The sequence below is a fragment of the Podarcis bocagei genome, assembly GCF_964188305.1.
Source record: "Podarcis bocagei genome assembly, chromosome: 5".
Classification (NCBI taxonomy): Eukaryota; Metazoa; Chordata; class Lepidosauria; order Squamata; family Lacertidae; genus Podarcis; species Podarcis bocagei.
In genome coordinates, this window is record NC_138129.1 from 95,883,191 (window position 1) to 95,900,523 (window position 17,333).

General features: G+C 46.7%; 1 protein-coding gene and 1 long non-coding RNA gene across 2 annotated transcripts in view; one reads left to right on the plus strand and one right to left on the minus strand.

The window, feature by feature from the left end:
• Positions 1-17,333, minus strand: part of QSOX1 (quiescin sulfhydryl oxidase 1) — a 92,641-nt gene that overhangs the window by 29,730 nt on the left and 45,578 nt on the right. Inside the window, exons 3-6 of the mRNA XM_081194378.1 lie at positions 12,854-12,902; positions 11,575-11,677; positions 7,286-7,376; positions 3,747-3,892 (exon numbers count right to left, since the gene is read on the minus strand). Of these exons, the coding sequence (XP_081050504.1) occupies positions 3,747-3,892; positions 7,286-7,376; positions 11,575-11,677; positions 12,854-12,902 (389 nt within the window). The remainder of the gene's footprint in view (positions 1-3,746; positions 3,893-7,285; positions 7,377-11,574; positions 11,678-12,853; positions 12,903-17,333) is intronic.
• LOC308587194 overlaps positions 1-17,333 on the plus strand; it is a 196,957-nt gene that overhangs the window by 17,496 nt on the left and 162,128 nt on the right. The gene's annotated exons all lie outside the window — the stretch shown is intronic.

A 17,333-nucleotide genomic window follows, 5' to 3' on the forward strand; every position in this document is an offset into this window, starting at 1 on the left:
TTATGTATTATATATAAGATGGGTGTCATGTTTAATAAATATTCGGAAAATTTAATAAAAAATATTATAATAAAAAAAGGGAAAGCTGCCCACCCGTGTGGGGGGAGGCGATGGTAGTGGCAACAAAGCCCAGAAGGCAACAGCAGCCAACAAGCAGCCGCTCTGCTTTCTCCGCCGCGTGCCTCCCTGCAAGCAGATGGTCAGGAGACGTCAACATCAGGCAAACAATTTTCTCCTCTACCAGCAAGGAAAACAATGGCTGTCCTGTTGGGTGAAGCTGGCATGGAAGAACAAAGGCAGCCTCCTGCGGCATGGCTCACCGCCTCCCCGACTCGCTCTTGCAAATCCCATGTGCACCAGCTAGGAAGCCAGCTGCAAGCAGCGTGGAAGAGGCTCCCCCGTCTTTGGCAAGGGGGCGAGCAGAACTGTCTCCTCTCCGCGCCCCATTCCTGAGGAAGACACGGTGCCCATGTGCCCCTTCCCCTGCCGCACTCATGCCTTCGCTGCCAGGTGGACATCAATCAAACTGCACGGAGGTTGGGGGGCTGGGAGGGAGGGAGGGAGACACCATCTGCTTGTTATTTTCATGCCCTATTCAGCAGCGAGAATCCACAAGAGGCTCCAAGCCCAGGTTCTATTGTTCTCCGCCAGCATCTCCAAACCAGCCATTGTGTGGCTCCTAATGAACTTTTCCGCAACAAGAGGAGCAGGCAGAGGAGCAGAGCAGCTGGGTGAGAGGAAGGTCGGGAAACGAGAGCCGATCGCTTGCCAGGCTTGGAACACCGTGCTTGATTATATTCAACGTTTCAAAAAATAAATCAAGTAAAGGCTCCTCTTCACAGTCTAGGTGGAGCCTTATAATCTGCAACTCATTAAGGAGAAAAAGACAGAAATCCACAACAGAAAATGAGAGCTCCTTGGCTACAGGTATCAGCTACCAAGCCCACTGGGACAACAAGCATATTACAATATACTGCCTTATCACAGAGCCTTCCAGTTCAGGTGGGACTATAGCTAAGTGACAAAAGCGTGTATTTTGCATGGAGAAGGTCCTAGGTTCCATCACTGGTATCCCAGCGTAGGGCTGGAAAAACCTTGTGAGGTGCTGCCAGCTTCCTCTGCCCAAATAGTCCAGCCTTTCTAAGATCTCAAGCTTGCAGACAAATACTTCAGAGGACTCTGTAGGTTTTCAGTGTAGGAGGTTGTGGGACAAAACAGCAAGGGAAGGACAGGCATGCAATTATCTGGTCCAACTGCCGATCCGTCATGGCTGTTCTACTGGTGCTTCCCATAGGAACATTCCAAGACACATTCCACACCCTCCATAAAGCGAGAGGCCTCCTTGCTCATTGGTTTCATCGCTAGGAGACATCCATGCCTGAGAAACACCCAAAGAGACATTCCCGTTCCTGGCTTCAGATGCAACGGGATCCTCCCTCCAGTGGAGAGTCTGTCATGCTGAGCGCAGGACGGCCCATGTTTTTCCCAACAAGCGCTGACATGCCCAGGCGTCTGGCTAAGAACAGGCTTCAGCAATGCAGTTGCCAGAGACCTGCCCATCAGCACAGGAGCTTCAGAAACAATGTCCTACCACAAAGATCGACCGGAAGAGGAGATATCTAGGAATCTGGATAGCTTTTGTTGTTTTGCGGGTTGGCCAAGTGTGACCTCCCACAAAGAAAGTTATAAAAACCGGGAAAAAGAATCCTGTGGCAGGGAGAACTCTGGCAAATTTCTAACCATCGTTGTTACAGAGCAAAACCTAGGAGTACAGGGAACAGAGCTGTAGCTATGTGATCTTGCGCCCCTTGCAGAACAGTCCAGATTGCGCCCCCTAGTCATGGACAAATTATTTCTGCCTCTCCTCCAACCCCAACCCCCTCAAACCCATTCAATTCACCCTCTATTTAAAATTTTCTTATGAGGCAATATTCAATTTTTTAATTTATGGACATATTTTAGCCGATTTTGTGCCCCCCCCCCCAGCTATGGCCCTGACAGGGAACAATTTTCCTCCAGCGTAATTCAAACTAGGTAGCAACTGAGTGGAAACTCCCCAGATGGGTTAACTGGGATGCCTTGAAAGCCTGGGTCATCCATTCCCTGGACAGCCACCCACACCAACATAGAGCGTTCCACCAGGCCAGAGCCAGTGTTGAGAAGGCCCTGGCTCTGGTTGAGGCTAATATAACTTCCTTAGGGCCCGGGACCTCTAGGGTGTTGCTATTTATGGACCTTGAGGGTCTACGTGGGGCATACCAGGAGAGGTGGTCCCGTAGGTACCAGGGTCCTAGACCGTGAAGTCCCAAGCATAAAAGCATATAAAAGCCAGAGCTAAAGTTCACGACCAAAGAAGCTGGTACTTTCATTGATTGCAGAAGGGTAAGGCAAGGACAAGGGATGTGGGTGGCGCTGTGGTCTAAATCACTGAGCCTAGGGCTTGCCGATCAGAAGGTCGGTGGTTCGAATCCCATTGACGGGGTGAGCTCCTGTTGCTCAGTCCCAGCTCCTGCCAACCTAGCAGTTTGAAAGCACGTCAAAGTGCAAGTAGATAAGCAGGTACCACTCCAGTGGGAAGGTAAGCAGCATTTCCGTGTGCTGCTCTGGTTTCGCCAGAAGCGGCTTAGTCATGTTGGCCACATGACTTGGAAAAACTGTCTGCGGACAAACGTTGGCATCTTCAGCCAGAGATGAGCGCTGCAACGCCAGAGTCATTCGCAACTGGACCTAATGGTCAGGGGTCCTTTTAAGGCCAGGACAAGCAGCACACATCCATCTGGACCACAAGAACATGCCCAGTAACCCTACTGTATCTCCTATCATCTCCAGTGCTTGCACTCCCTCCCCCCACAATCACTGCATGCCCTCAAAACACACACGAACGAACAAGCAGTGCAGCTCACAACATGTTAGTCACATTTATGCAAATTTGTCCCGCACGCATCATTTATTGCATGGGTGGAACTGGGCCTTACCCTGATGATTGAATTCAGAACTGTCCAGAAATCCAGAGTCCCTCCGACACAAAACTTTCAATCTACTAAAGCAGAACCCAAAATCATGGCTATGGGGGTGGGGTTTGGGGATCCAAAGGGTGTATAATTATAATTTGTCTTTTTCTTTTTATTCTGTTTTGTTATCAGTATGAAAAGTGGGGAATTCGTGGAAGGGAATTTGGGTCGACTTTAGAAAAAAGGGTTTAAGAATGAGTATTGAGGTATAAATTTTGAGGTTTATAAGGTAAAATTGGTTTTTTAAAATGAATTAAGTATAAAAAGGTTAAAAACTGGGGATAAGAACTTGTTGAATTTACAATTTGAATTGGAATATAAGAAGGGGAGGTGCGGGGAAGTCAGGGAAATATGTTATAGAAAATAAGGACTGCAAACTGTATATGTTTTTAATTTTTCTTTTTCTTTTTTTGTTTTTGGCTTTTTAAAATGGAAAATTCTTAATAAATATTTATTTAAAAAAATCATGGCTATGGGGCTTGTGCAGCAGCAGACTCTTTTGCACTGGTCTTTTAAGAACCATTAATGAAGAGCGTTCCCAGGTTGTACAACTGGTACAAATAAGTACATTGTTCTTTGGACTCTCCCCCCCCCCCCCAAGATCCGCGACTGTATGGTGAACTAGGTTGTTGTCATATTTGGAGTCTTAAAGAAAACGAATAGGGATCGTAAGTGAGTTTACGCATGCTAAAAAATATTGCTAGATAAGGAGGTACGGTAAGAGCGGCAACTCACACAGGGATGCTGCTGCACGAGCCGTTCTTGGCAAGGAGGACGCCAGAAGGGAAGGTGGTAATGTTGAAGCTCCTCACCAGCTCTTCGTTGCTCTTTACGACTCGCCTCACTGCAATGTTCTCAAACTGGAGCATGTCCAGTGTGACCTAAAACCAGATACCACATTTAGTTAGTGTTGTGACTAGAGTTGGACTTTAATAGAGGGACGCAACAATCTATTTTTCTCCTCTGCCTCTAAACACTCGAACTCAAAAATCTGCTTCTTCCAGAAGTGTTGCTGGACTCTTCACTGCTGTTGACATTTTACCAAAGCCCTGGCGGTACGGCTCCCTCTCTCTCCCCACCCATACAAATAGTACTACTACTACTAATAATAATTTATTTATACCCTGCCCATCTGGCTGGGTTTCCCCAGCCACTCTGGGCGGCACCCAACATAATATTAATAATAACAATAAAGCGATAAAACATCAAACATTAAAAACTTCCCTAAACAGGGCTGCTTTCAGATGTCTTCTAAAAGTCAGATAGTTGTTTATTTCCTTGACATCTGTTGGGAGGGCGTTCCACACACAGAAGATGTGGAATGGGAAACGGAGGCGCTTGTGACCTGGGACACCCCAGACCTTGAGCACTTGGCAGGATATCTGTAAAGCGAAGTTTACGTCCGCATTCAACAGCTGGGAAACCTCACCGTACAAGGCTCCCTATCGTGTGGAGAGACTATGCACGAAGGCTCGATTTTGCAAATGCCCCGCCAAACTTGCCAGTGTTGAGGTGAGTAGCTGCTGCAGGCCCACTCCCGCCACCATGCAACAAGTGCATGTGCAGGAGATGTGCCATTTGAATAGGGCTTTGGAAAAGGGCAGGGCTGCTACCGTATTCTGGCCTCCACTCATGCTCTACAACGGCATCGTTAACAGGAAGTCATCTTAATACAATTACTGCAAGATTAGTAAAGGTAAAGGGATCCCTGACCGTTAAGCCCAGTTGCGGCTGAACTTTTTTTAGGGGAGCCAAATTGTTGAGCTTCTTGGGGGGTGGGGAGCCAGTGATCTACCAGTGATCTACCACAGATGCCCAGTGATCTACCGGTATAGGTGATGTGCCTGGTATAGCTGAAGCAGGAATGGCACAGGTGTCCCAGCTGTAGAAGAATCACTTTTACCCTGCCCTTCTCCAACAGAACCATGAACCAAACTGGGTGGAACTCCAGCTGCCTCCGAAACCAGTTGCCCAGTGTGAGTAATTTTGCTGAATTTCAAATTGCTAAAAGGACTGGCGAGTCAACAATGTTAAGTACATCCACAAAAGGAATGAGAAATTCTCCTTGCCATATGCTTGCTTCCCACCTCTTTTCCAGGGATTTGCCCGGCTTTACCAGTACTGTATGTACAACACTCCCAATGCCTTAGTCATGGAAAACTGCTCTGTTGACAGCCCGGCTACAGGTTACACCTAACTTGCGAGACTCTGCCTGGGCAAAATTTGGAAGGCTCTCCTGCCAGCAGGCAGAGAAATCTGGCATGCACTGAAAACCGTGTGCATGCACAATGAAAGGGGGTCTCTCTAAACATCCCTTACTGATCTCTTTTCTCGGCTGCTAACTTTATCTGCTCCTCATCCTTCCCCACTCCCAAGTCTTCAGGGAAGTCAGCTGCAAAGGAGAGAAATAAGGGAGAGATCAACAGACTCAGAAAGTGAGCCGGTGTGAGTGGAGGCTGCGTGTGTGTGGATATTTGTGTGTGCTGTGCGCACATGCAGGTGAATTTTCTGTACTTTTCTCTGCTTGCTGACTTGCGTCAAAAGGCAGAGCTCTCACATCATGGTCCTGGCCACCACACTTGGGAGTGCTGTAGAAGGGTAGATTCTTTTGTCATGTATTTATATTATAAAGGTAAAGAGACCTCTGATCGTTAAGTCCAGTCGCAGACAACTCTGGGGTTGTGGCACTCATCTCACTCTATAGGCTGAGGGAGCCGGCGTTTGTCTGCAGACAGTTTTTCCAGGTCATGTGGCCCGCATGACTAAGCCGCTTCTGGCGAAACCAGAGCAGTGCACGGAAATGCCATTTACCTTCCTGCCATAGTGGTACCTATTTATCTACTTGCACTTTGCACTTTGCTTTCGAACTGCTAAGGTTGGCAGGAGCTGGGACTGAGCAACAGGAGCTCACCCCGTTGCGTGGATTCAAACCACCGACCTTCCGATCGGCAAGCCCAAGGCTCAGTGGTTTAGACCACAGGGCCACCCGTGTAGTCTATATTTATATTATTTTGGTATAAAAGGCCTGTGTGACTTGGCTTGCCTGGGTCTGACCTGAAGCCAGAAGTTCTAGCTTAGCCTGTCAGGAAAAGGATGCTGAAGCAGCTCTTTGTGAAAGCACAAGACCCTGTTGTTTTGCTTAATCCACGTTTGCTTTTGCTAATCGTACAGTTTGCAAAGGGGATTACTCTTAAGGCTCTTGAAGAAACAAGAAGCATTGTGAAGCAAGCAAAACACTTCCTTCTAGCATGGATTGAAAGATGCTAGCCAGAAGAAAGCATCGTTCAGGCTTCCTGCTCAAGTGTATCTTTCCTGTTTGTCAGTTGCAGACAAAGGTGTCCCTTGTGCATTTGTTACACACTGTCACACACACACACACAAACCAACCACTTTACCGCAATACCAACCACTAGGTATACTCTGATTGTAAAGGAGGGAATGTGTGTGTTTGTGTGTACAGTGGTGCCCCGCAAGACGAATGCCTCGCAAGACGGAAAACTCGCTAGACGAAAGAGTTTTCCGTTTTGGAGGTGCTTCGCAAAACGAATTTCCTATGGGCTTGCTTCGCAAGACGACAATGTCTTGCGAGTTCCTGCTGGTTTTTTTCCTTCCGCCCCCCCCTTTCTAAGCCGCTAAGCCGCTTATCAGCTGATCCGATCAGCAGATAAGCCGCTAAAAGCCGCTAATAGCGCTAATCCGTCAATGGGCTTGCTTCGCAAGACAAAAAAACCGCTAGAAGAAGAGAATCACAGAACGGATTCTTTTCGTCTTGCGAGGCACCACTGTATAACTATGTGAGAGATCTTGACCCCAAAGAGGCAGAAAACATAATGGGGGGAACGGTGGAAAACCCACAAGGGAAGGCTCAACAGAAAAGGAGAGAGTTAGATTCAGGGCTTTGGGGGTACAGTGACAGCTAGACTATTTTGTGCCAAGCATGCCCACTGAATGCAGTTATCTCCAATTTTCCATTCTGTTACAAAAGGGGGAGAAGATCCAGTTGGTTTTACGTTGGCTCCACTTCCCAGTGATGCCTGTGCAGGAAAAGGCATGAAGGACTGTCAAACATTCCCAGAGGCTCTGCGATAAAAGGGACATCTTGTGTAGTTCCATATAATTAATAAACAACTTTTTTAAAAAGAAAAAGTCACCCCACATTTCCATTCAGACGTGCAGGGGGCCATTTGCAGCATAAAAGAGCGAATGACCCACTTCTCTAATGCTAGGCTGCTGCAATGCATACATAGATTGTCAACAAGTCAATTAAGAGTCACCTCTCTGCCCAAAAAGGAGTCCTCCTTTTCAAATATCAGGGCCAAATAAGTCACGTTGTTTGTGTGGAAGAAGTCGTGAAGTTCTGCCGCACTGTAAAAGACAAAGAGCAACACACACGCTGAGCAACTCTGCTTTAAGCACAGGGCAAACAATTATTTCATGCAGATTCAGACATCTCAACTTCCCCGCCGTTGCAGGAGGTCCTCCCGGATGCTCATATTTTCCCCTTTGGCACAGTATGGAACAGCACCTATCCTTTAATCTAACTGGATCTATGGCCCTGTGAAGGATTATTATGGGTTGGTTGGGTTGACACCTTTTCTTTACCGATCCTATTTTTGTGTTCTTAAGAGAGCAGCTCAATAGAGAAATCTAGCAGGTGGTTCGTTGTTGTTTTCTTGGCATGGAGATCAGCGGTGCAAAAGGCCTCACAGCTGTTGCCTGTGCCTGCCAGGGTGGAATTATACATTACAAGAGATATGGAGCTGCAGCCCCAAATACAGTGGTGCCCCGCAAGACGAATGCCTCGCAAGACGAAAAACTCGCTAGACGAAAGGGTTTTGCATTTTTTGAGCTGCTTCGCAAGACGAATTTCCCTATGGGCTTGCTTCGCAAGACGAAAACGTCTTGCGAGTTTGTTTCCTTTTTCTTAACACCGTTGCGACTAGACTTCGAGGAGCAACTCATAGAACGCGGTGTGGTAGCCTTTTTTGAGGTTTTTGAAGACTTTGGTGATTTTTGAAGCTTTTCCAAAACTTTCCCGACACCGTGCTTCGCAAGACGAAAAATTTGTGTCAGGGAACTGCCATCAGAGGCAAGAGGAGAGCGAAGACGCTCCAATGTTGCAGGGGAGGGAACAAGCAAGGAGAGAAAGCGAGCTTCCACTGGGGAAGGAAATCCAGGGGACACCAGGGAGAAAGGGGAAGCTGAGAGTACAGCGGAGGGGAGGCTCCGAGACTCTTCCAGTGAGATCAGCGGAGAGAGCTCAGGACCTCCGCTTGGCACGCCAACGCTGCGCAGAAAGCTTACGCGCAGAGAATCTAGGAGGAGACTTGGAGTCAAGCAACTTTTATGTTGGAAGAAATTTAGGTCACGCCCACTGACGAATTCTGCCAGTGACTGAGACAGTTGCGTTGTAAGGGCTGTCAAACCAGGGAAAGGTTTAGCTATACAACCAGCTTGGAGCAGTTTGCAGTTTACGCACAAGCAACCCCAATTCCCATTACAATTTGCTAGACGAAAAAACTCGCGGAACGAATTAATTTCGTCTTGCGAGGCACCACTGTAGTGCAGAATTCTCCTCCTCCATAATATCATACATTCATCGAATCGTAGAGTTGGAAGGGAAGCTGATGATCAGCTAGTCAGTGAAGGAATACGCCCTCTTACATCTCCATTGTCTGTCAATGCTATGATTTCTAAAGCCACAAAAAGACACCCCTGATACTGATTTTTGGGCATCTCTTGGGGACCTTTTTATAATTTAAGTCCTTTTAATGATTACTTTGTACCGTTGTTAATGGTGCTTTATGTTTTATTGTGTGTGAGAGAGAGTTGTGTTGTGGCACCCTGATATTTTTATGAAATTGGCAGATGATGAATACTTTATTAAAATAAATAAAATTAGCCCCAGGCGGTGGCGATTCTGGTCTGCTTACATGAAGTGTGAAAGCCTCAAGATGGCTTGCGAACAATTTCCCTAGAAACCGACCATTTTCTGAAAACCAGATCGTTATTAGATGCTTCGGTAAACGGTAAATAATTGTTAGAAGCCAGCCTCTCCAAACGCTCTATGCATCCTGGGCAAGTTAGAATCACGCTCTGAGTTTGTGAGCCATAAGCCTTCAAAAACATGCATAGCTCCGCTCTGTTAACAGGTCAGTTCCTCTAATCACCCATTTCCTTGCAGGAGATGAATGGAACATCAGCGCATGTACTCTGAGTGGATAATTGTATCTCCAGACCAAACGCATAAACTTGGACTGAAGACTAATCACTTAAGATGCACAAAGGAGGACTGCAACAGGAAGCTGCTGAATTCTGGAACTGAACTGCTCAGCTGCTATTTGGAGTTCGACAGCCTGGAGCAGGTAACTCTAAAACAAAGGCTTGACAGTCATCGATGAACAAATACCATTTACTTTCCTACACCAGTGATACACACTTCTGTTCTGTGTGGCTTTCAGTATGTGGACACTTGATTCTCGTTTTGAAATATTTCCTGCTCTTTTCTTTATCTGGTTTTATTGTTTTAATTTTTGGTCACGGGCCAGATCCAGGCACTCTCGGAGGAAACGGGTTTTCTAGATCCATTTCAATCAGGGTTTAGGCCCAGTTTATGGGTATGCGTCCCCCTGCGTCCCCCAGGGGGGGAAAAGCACTGGAGAAACCTCCCACCTTTTGCACAGCTAGAGCAGCCACGAGACTCTTAATTCAGGGCTGTGGGTTCGAACCCCACATTGGGCCAAAGATTCCTGAATTGCAGGGGGTTGGACTAGATGACCCTCTATGATTCCATAAGACGCATGGCGGCAGATTCATTGGGAGCCGATTGCAGGAAGGGAGCTGAAGCCATCAATGAAATACCGTATATACTCGAATATAAGCCGAGGCACCTAATTTTACCACTGGGGAAACTTATTGACTCGAGTACAAGCCGGTTCACCACACCACAAACCTCCTGGTGGGCTGGAGTGTGTGTACGCGTCCACGTATGTGCACACGGCAGAGGGGGCTTCTCTCTCCCCCCCCAGCCCCCCCAGCCCCCTGCCTACCTAGGGTGCTGCCAAAAGGGCTGCATTCAGGCTGCCCGTTCCTCCTCTGCCACCGCCGCCAGGGACCCTCAATCGAGTATAAGCCGGGGGGGGGGCTTTTTCAGCATAAAAAATGTGCTGGAAAAGTCGGCTTATACTCGAGTATATACGGTACATAAGCTATCTATATCTACATATCTCTCTCTGTGTGTGTACATTTCAAAACACCATTGTGGAATGTTACCCGGAAGCCAACCCTAAATTGCAGCAACACCTATGTCCAACATTCAGTCCTACACACCAAGCAGGAAGTCTTTTGAGAACTAACTCCTTTTAATGAAAGGGCTGGTGCTGTTTTTATTGCAATTATCTGTATGTTTCTAACAGATCATATATATTCATATACAGTTTTGATTCCATAAGTGTTTCACTTATGGTTTTTAAAGATTTTTTCTTTCTATGTTTATAGGTGCAAGCTGCCAGCTGCCTTGAGTCCCTGTCTGGGGAAAAGGCGGGAAATTGGATGGATGGATGGATGGATGGAAAAGAACAACAACAACTCTCCTCTTAGTTGTTACTTCAGCTCACATGTGGAATATGCACCAATTTAGACCTCCCGTTTCCAGCTGTATTCAAAAGGCACACGGGCCTCTGGTAAACAGCAGCTTCTGAGACAGTTATTGTCCTCATGTGGGAAAAGGTACGGTTCAAGAACCTAAATATACAGAAACCCGTGTCATAGCTCCCGTTACTGCTTCTTTCCCCACATGGGTGAGTCAAGATAAATGGGTTGAAATTTGGGAGGTTTGTGGGGGATTTTTAACAGAGGTAATCCCCTGGCCTCAAAGTCTTGAGTCTGAAATTGATTCTCTTCCTTCTTAAGTTATAAAAACCTGCTTGACATAGAAGTGCTAGAAGCATCCCAGATAATAGAGCCTTGTTGTTTGTTGTTAAACATACCAGGACAAGGTTTCCCAAAGTGCTTGATATTGACCCCCTGGGGTCGCTGAGACTGTGCAGGGGGTGAATGGAGACCTAGGGGGTCTGAAAGGGGGTAAAAAGGACCTGGGGTGGAAATAAGTTTACAAGGTATAGCATGTAAAAAAAATAGAAACTATAAGCTTCAGAATTAAGTGGCATGAGTGTCCAGACTGGACCTCCCTTGTCAATGAGGAACCGCTGTATTTGATCCTAAGATTCCACAATGCAACAGTATTCTCAAAGTCACAAGCCCAATCCTTATACACTTGTTAAAGCACATCAGTTGCAGCCATCTCAGCACAGAGGTGAAGAAGCATGGTATCATTAGAGCTGCCTCCCTTACTTTTTACATTTTATGATTCCTAGTAATAGGGATTAATAAACGTCAATTGGATACTGATATTTCTTGACTTTATTCAGTTTACCCCTCTAAGAGGGAGTCAATGGAAATTTTGCAAAGGGTGCGTGAACTCACAAGTCTGGGAAAGCCCATGCTAGGCTTTGCATTGCTATAATTGTTTTTCATGCTATGATGCATTCTCCACCCAAATTACCTAATTGGCTCCAGTGGTGGGCAGGCGGGAGGCCACAGGTCTCTATGGCTCTCTACTGAGGTGATGATGGACTCTGTGAGGCTCCGAATGTCGTCTCCTTTATCTGTACAAGGAAGAAAACATATCAGGGTCACAATTCAGGCCAGGAGCTCTGCACCAGCCTACATGCCCCCTGCACCTGCCATATCCTAGGAAATGCACAACAGCAGCTTCTCTCATGTCGGATTCCTTGGGATCATTATGGGATGGTGTTACTCAAAGTCAGGCGTTCTCCTTACTCCACCTTTTGGTGGCAGAAAGCAACCTGGGCCTGGGAATCTAGAGACAAAATAAATGCTGCCTGGATACGAGATAAACATTGTGCCAGGCTGCCACCCATACGCACAACCCTACGCTTAGACCTAAACCCAGCCAGGGAACCACTCCCAACTTAACTCCTACGTGGTTCATGTCAGACAGATACTATCTTTTCTCCAAAGTGCAATCTTCGGTCTTCGTGCCTGAATGGGGATTCCCTTTCCAGAAAGCATGAATCATTTTGGAGATTTTCCTCATGCAGAATTTCTCAAACTCTGCCATAATGAACCATCCGCAGGTGAGGAACAACAGGCGCACGATCCTCCCTTTGGTTCAAATGGAAGCAGCCAGGGCATAGCTGTCAACTTTCCCCTTTTCTTGCGAGGAATCCTATTCGGAATAAGGGAATTTCCCTTTAAAAAAGGAAAAACTTGACAGCTATGAGCCAGGGCCTATTGGGCGCTTTTCTTTTCTTGATTATGGGATTCTTGATTATGATTATGTGTGTGCCTTCAGATACACAGGCCCAGTACGAGAGTGAAGGATTTCCAGGAAAAGCATTAATCTGCCTAGAAACACAGGGAGACAAAGAAGCCCCATCTCAAGTTTGATTTGGAGGGGAATATAAATCCTGAGACAAAAATGAAAACGAAAGCGTGGAATTGGTCTCACGCTGCTGATTGTGAGATGAGGGGCATGTTGACATTTCCTGGTCAAATTAAGAGACATCACAGAGGGGAAAGGGTGGGAAAGTTCAAAGAGATTGTGCCACACCCATCAACGACCTAGGGGACATTTTATGGAGGGTGACCACCAGCTTTGATTACCGGGGCCCTATAATTCCTCCATAAGCCCTCTGATTCATGAGCTTGGAGGGTGGTGAGTGGGTACCCCTCTCTAGGCAGGCCAAGCCTAGTAAACTAAACTCCAGCCATAACTTCTTGCTTCTAGCTTAGGTAGGAATTGATTTCAGGATACATACGGTGAAGTCTGACGCCATCCTCGGGCTTCGTGGAGAACGCCTTGAAAAACTGGAAGGAAAGAGACCCTACGGTTAGGTTTTGCTTTTAAAGATTCGCTTCTGTCCTGTCTGTTACTGTGCCTCCAATTGCCTAAGCGGCTGAGTTGTAAGGTTGAAACCTGGGGAGATCACCCACCTCTTAAACAAATATGGAGCTGGAAAAAGAGGATGAGTGCAGCCAATCCCTGGACATTTTGGAGAAGAATAGCAACGTGGGGCAGGCGTTCCTTGCCCCCCACAGGGTGCCAAGCCAAGGGGGTGCAAAATGGAGAAGGTCTGTAATTGAGAAGATCCATTTGGGGGCGCCAAATTTTGGCCCAGCACAGGGAGCTGTATTTTGAAAGATTATCAGATTCCACCCCTGAAAACAGCAAATTGGGTCCCTCTTCCCTTTCCCCAGAAAAGGGAAGTTCCTCAAGTTCTCCTGCCCCCATTTGACTTTTTCTGCGAGAGCACTGCATGTTGGAGTACGGTATGAGTATAGTACCGTATTTTTTGCTCTATAAGACTCACTTTTCCCTCCTAAAAAGTAAGGGGAAATGTGTGTGCATCTTATGGAGCGAATGCAGGCTGCGCAGCTATCCCAGAAGCCAGAACAGCAAGAGGGATCACTGCTTTCACTGCCCAGCAATCCCTCTTGCTGTTCTGGCTTCTGAGATTCAGAATATTTTTTTTCTTGTTTTCCTCCTCCAAAAACTAGGTGCGTCTTGTGGTCTGCTGCATCTTATAGAGCGAAAAATACAGTATTTAATGTGGATACATTATGCTGCTGTTTGTACATGCCAGTAGATTTGTGGCTGGGGTTGGGTAGAGCTTAGATTGCAATTTGGTGGTATGCAGTCTAACTGCTAGCGATTGGTTTTGCAAAACGACTGAATACAGAACGAAATATCAAGCGTTGCAAAATGAGATGGCGAAACTCCTGTTCTCCAAAACCCTGCTCCAACTGCCACTGAGCAAGAGCACACAGTTTGCTTTGGCAAGTGGGAGGGAAGGACTGGCAAAGGTAAAGCGAAGGAGCAAGGGTGCGAGGAACTGAGCCCATCCTCTTCTGTTCTGCAGCTGCAGCAGATCCGTTAAAGCAGACCAGCTCAACCCGCCAAACCAAGCAGGGCCTCAGGAAACCTAATGCCGTTTCCGTGTGCTCTGACACTTGTCAGGGTGTCCCGTTGTGCCAGAAGCAGTTTAGTCACGCTGGCCACACAACCCGGAAAGCTGTCTGCGAATAAATGCTGGCTCCCTCGGCCCGAAATGTGAGATGAGCGCCACAACCCCATAGTCGCCTTTGATGGGACTTAACTTTTATCATAAGTCTAAGGTCTCAAATATAGAATAAATGTTCATAAATGTACAAGGCAAACACATACATAAGTATATAAACCACCTGTCTGAAATAGTACGGAACAATCCTGAAGCCATTTTGACTCTCCCAAATTGACCCAAATATTTCTCTGCAAGGAGGAAGGAAATGGGGAAAGCTTTCTGGTTGTCTTTGGACTGGAGGGGCTTACACCTCACTTTTCAAAAAGGTAAAGGTAAAAAGGTAAAGGACCCCTGGACAGTGAAGTCCAGTCCAAGGCGACTTTGGGTTGTGGTCGCTCATCTCGTTTTCAGGCCGAGGGAGCCGGTGTTTGTCCACAGATGGCTTACTGGGTCATGTGGCCAGCAGGACTAAACCGCTTCTGGCACAATGGAACACCATGACGGAAACACCATTTACCGCTGCAACAGTACCTATTTATCTACTTGCACTAACCGTGCTTTTAAACTGCTAGGGTGGCAGGAGCTGGGACAGAGCTTTTCTCCCTTTTCAAAGACAGCCTGGCAAGTACAGTGGTACCTCGGGTTAAGTACTTAATTCGTTCCAGAGGTCCGTTCTTAACCTGAAACTGTTCTTAACCTAAAGCACCACAAGCTAATGGGGCCTCCCGCTGCCGCTGCGCCGCCGGAGTACGATTTCTGTTCTCATCCTGAAGCAAGGTTCTTAACCCGAGGTACTATTTCTAGGTTAGCGGAGTTTGTAACCTGAAGCGTCTGTAACCTGACGCACATGTAACCCGAGGTACCACTGTATCTGTTAAGCTGAGCAAACTATCAATATGCGTAAGAGATTCAGGAACTAAAGTATTTACCATCTCAAAGGAATGTCTAGGCTACCCAGAAAATGCAATCAAGTAAGGCATTATCAGGCAGACAGGAGATTCTGCTGGAGGCCTCTCCTTCTGTGATATATGGTGTGGGGGGGGGGGTCCCTGGGCTACAGGGTGGGCAATTTCAAAAGTCTTTATAGGGGCTTGTGCACCATTGTTAGGTGTTCTCCTCCCCGCTGCGTGTGGTGAGTGTTGTAAACAAATAAATCTGCCCTTTTTCCCTTATGGAATATCCTAGAGCCCGTATAGAGTCTAGAGCTACGTATACGTAGGTTCTCTATTGGTAGGAGAAAATAACAGAGGCCAACCAGAGAATATTGAGAAGCAAAGCAGCTAGTAAGCCTGATCTTTATTGATCTGTTGCAACAGGGTCCTCACTCACCACACGCAGGAGGGAGGAGGAACCCAGAACAAAAGTGTGCCCTTATACAGACATTTTAAATTCCCTCCCTGGAGCCCAAGACCACCCCCAGAAACATCATATATACATCACAGAAGGGGTGTAGCTCAATACATCATACCTACATCACAAAAAGGGCGGTCTACAGCAGAAATCTGAGTGCTTTGTTTACCTCCTGTCTGCCAGATTATCTGTTTAATGGTCACTTGATTGGATTGCCTGGGGAGTCTTTTGTAGCCAGTCTTTTGTAATGATAAATACTTAGTTCCTGAGCCAGGTCACAGGCTCACACCCTATTCATATCTTAAATGTGCCCTTAAGACAGGATTTGTAAAGGAAAAGACAATGGGAAGGCTTTTCCATTTTCCTTTGACCTTGCAGAGAAAACATTTGGTCATTTTTGGAATCAAAATGATTTCAGTTCGGTCTTCCTGTGCTGATCTATGTACGTGCTTGGTTGGTACACTTATGAACATTTAACATATATCTAAGACCTCAAAATTCCTATCACATGAGCGGGGACCCTGTTCATAGAATCATAGAATCATAGAGTTGGAAGAGACCACAAGGACCATCGAGTCCAACCCCCTGCCAAGCAGGAAACACCATCAGAGCACTCCTGACATATGGTTGTCAAGCCTCTGCTTAAAGACCTCCAAAGTAGGAGACTCCACCACACTCCTTGGCAGCAAATTCCACTGTCAAACATCTCCTACTGTCAGGAAGTTCTTCCTAATGTTTAGGTGGAATCTTCTTTCTTGTAGTTTGGATCCATTGCTCCGTGTCCGCTTCTCTGGAGCAGCAGAAAACAACCTTTCTCCCTCTTCTATGTGACATCCTTTTATATATTTGAACATGGCTATCATATCACCCCTTAACCTCCTCTTCTCCAGGCTAAACATGCCCAGCTCCCTTAGCCGTTCCTCATAAGGCATTGTTTCCAGGCCTTTGACCATTTTGGTTGCCCTCCTCTGGACACGTTCCAGTTTGTCAGTGTCCTTCTTGAACTGTGGTGCCCAGAACTGGACACAGTACTCCAGGTGAGGTCTGACCAGAGCAGAATACAGTGGCACTATTACTTCCCTTGATCTAGATGCTATACTCCTATTGATGAGGCCCAGAATTGCATTGGCTTTTTTAGCTGCCGCGTCACACTGTTGGCTCATGTCAAGTTTGTGGTCAACCAAGACTCCTAGATCCTTTTCACATGTACTGCTCTCAAGCCAGGTGTCACCCATCTTGTATTTGTGCCTCTCATTTTTTTTGCCCAAGTGCAATACTTTACATTTCTCCCTGTTAAAATTCATCTTGTTTGTTTTGGCCCAGTTCTCTAATCTGTCAAGGTCGTTTTGAAGTGTGATCCTGTCCTTTACAGTTTATTTCCTTTAATAAAGATCAAGCTTACTAGCCACTTTGTGAAAGGAAATTTTGCAACAACTTTGCTTTCAATATACTCTGGTTGGCCTTTGCTTTCTCTCCGACCAACAGAGATCTCCTGAGGGTCCCTATAGGAGCTCTGGATACCCCACAAGGGAATTAGAGGTATTTTTCTTATAACATAACCATCCAGAGGTTACCTTTTTACCTAAATGTGGAAGGGCTGGCAACCACAATCAGTAGCCTGTGGGCTTGATGGCCCACAAGTAAAATCTTGCAAGCTCTGAGCTGTGAACAGGCAGCCTCATCCGAGAGGCATGGGCTGTGACCAGCCTTTGCCCTCAGCCTCGCTGTGGGAATTTTGTCAAGTGCGGCTAATCTAGGACAGCTAGTGCTCCGAGACCTTCAGAAAGGAACAAGCAGTCCGAGATAAGGGAGATCTTCCTTTCTTTTTTTGTACACTCCTCCAGCCCTGTAGGAATCCTGCCTCGGAGGTTCTAGGCACAGGCTGATT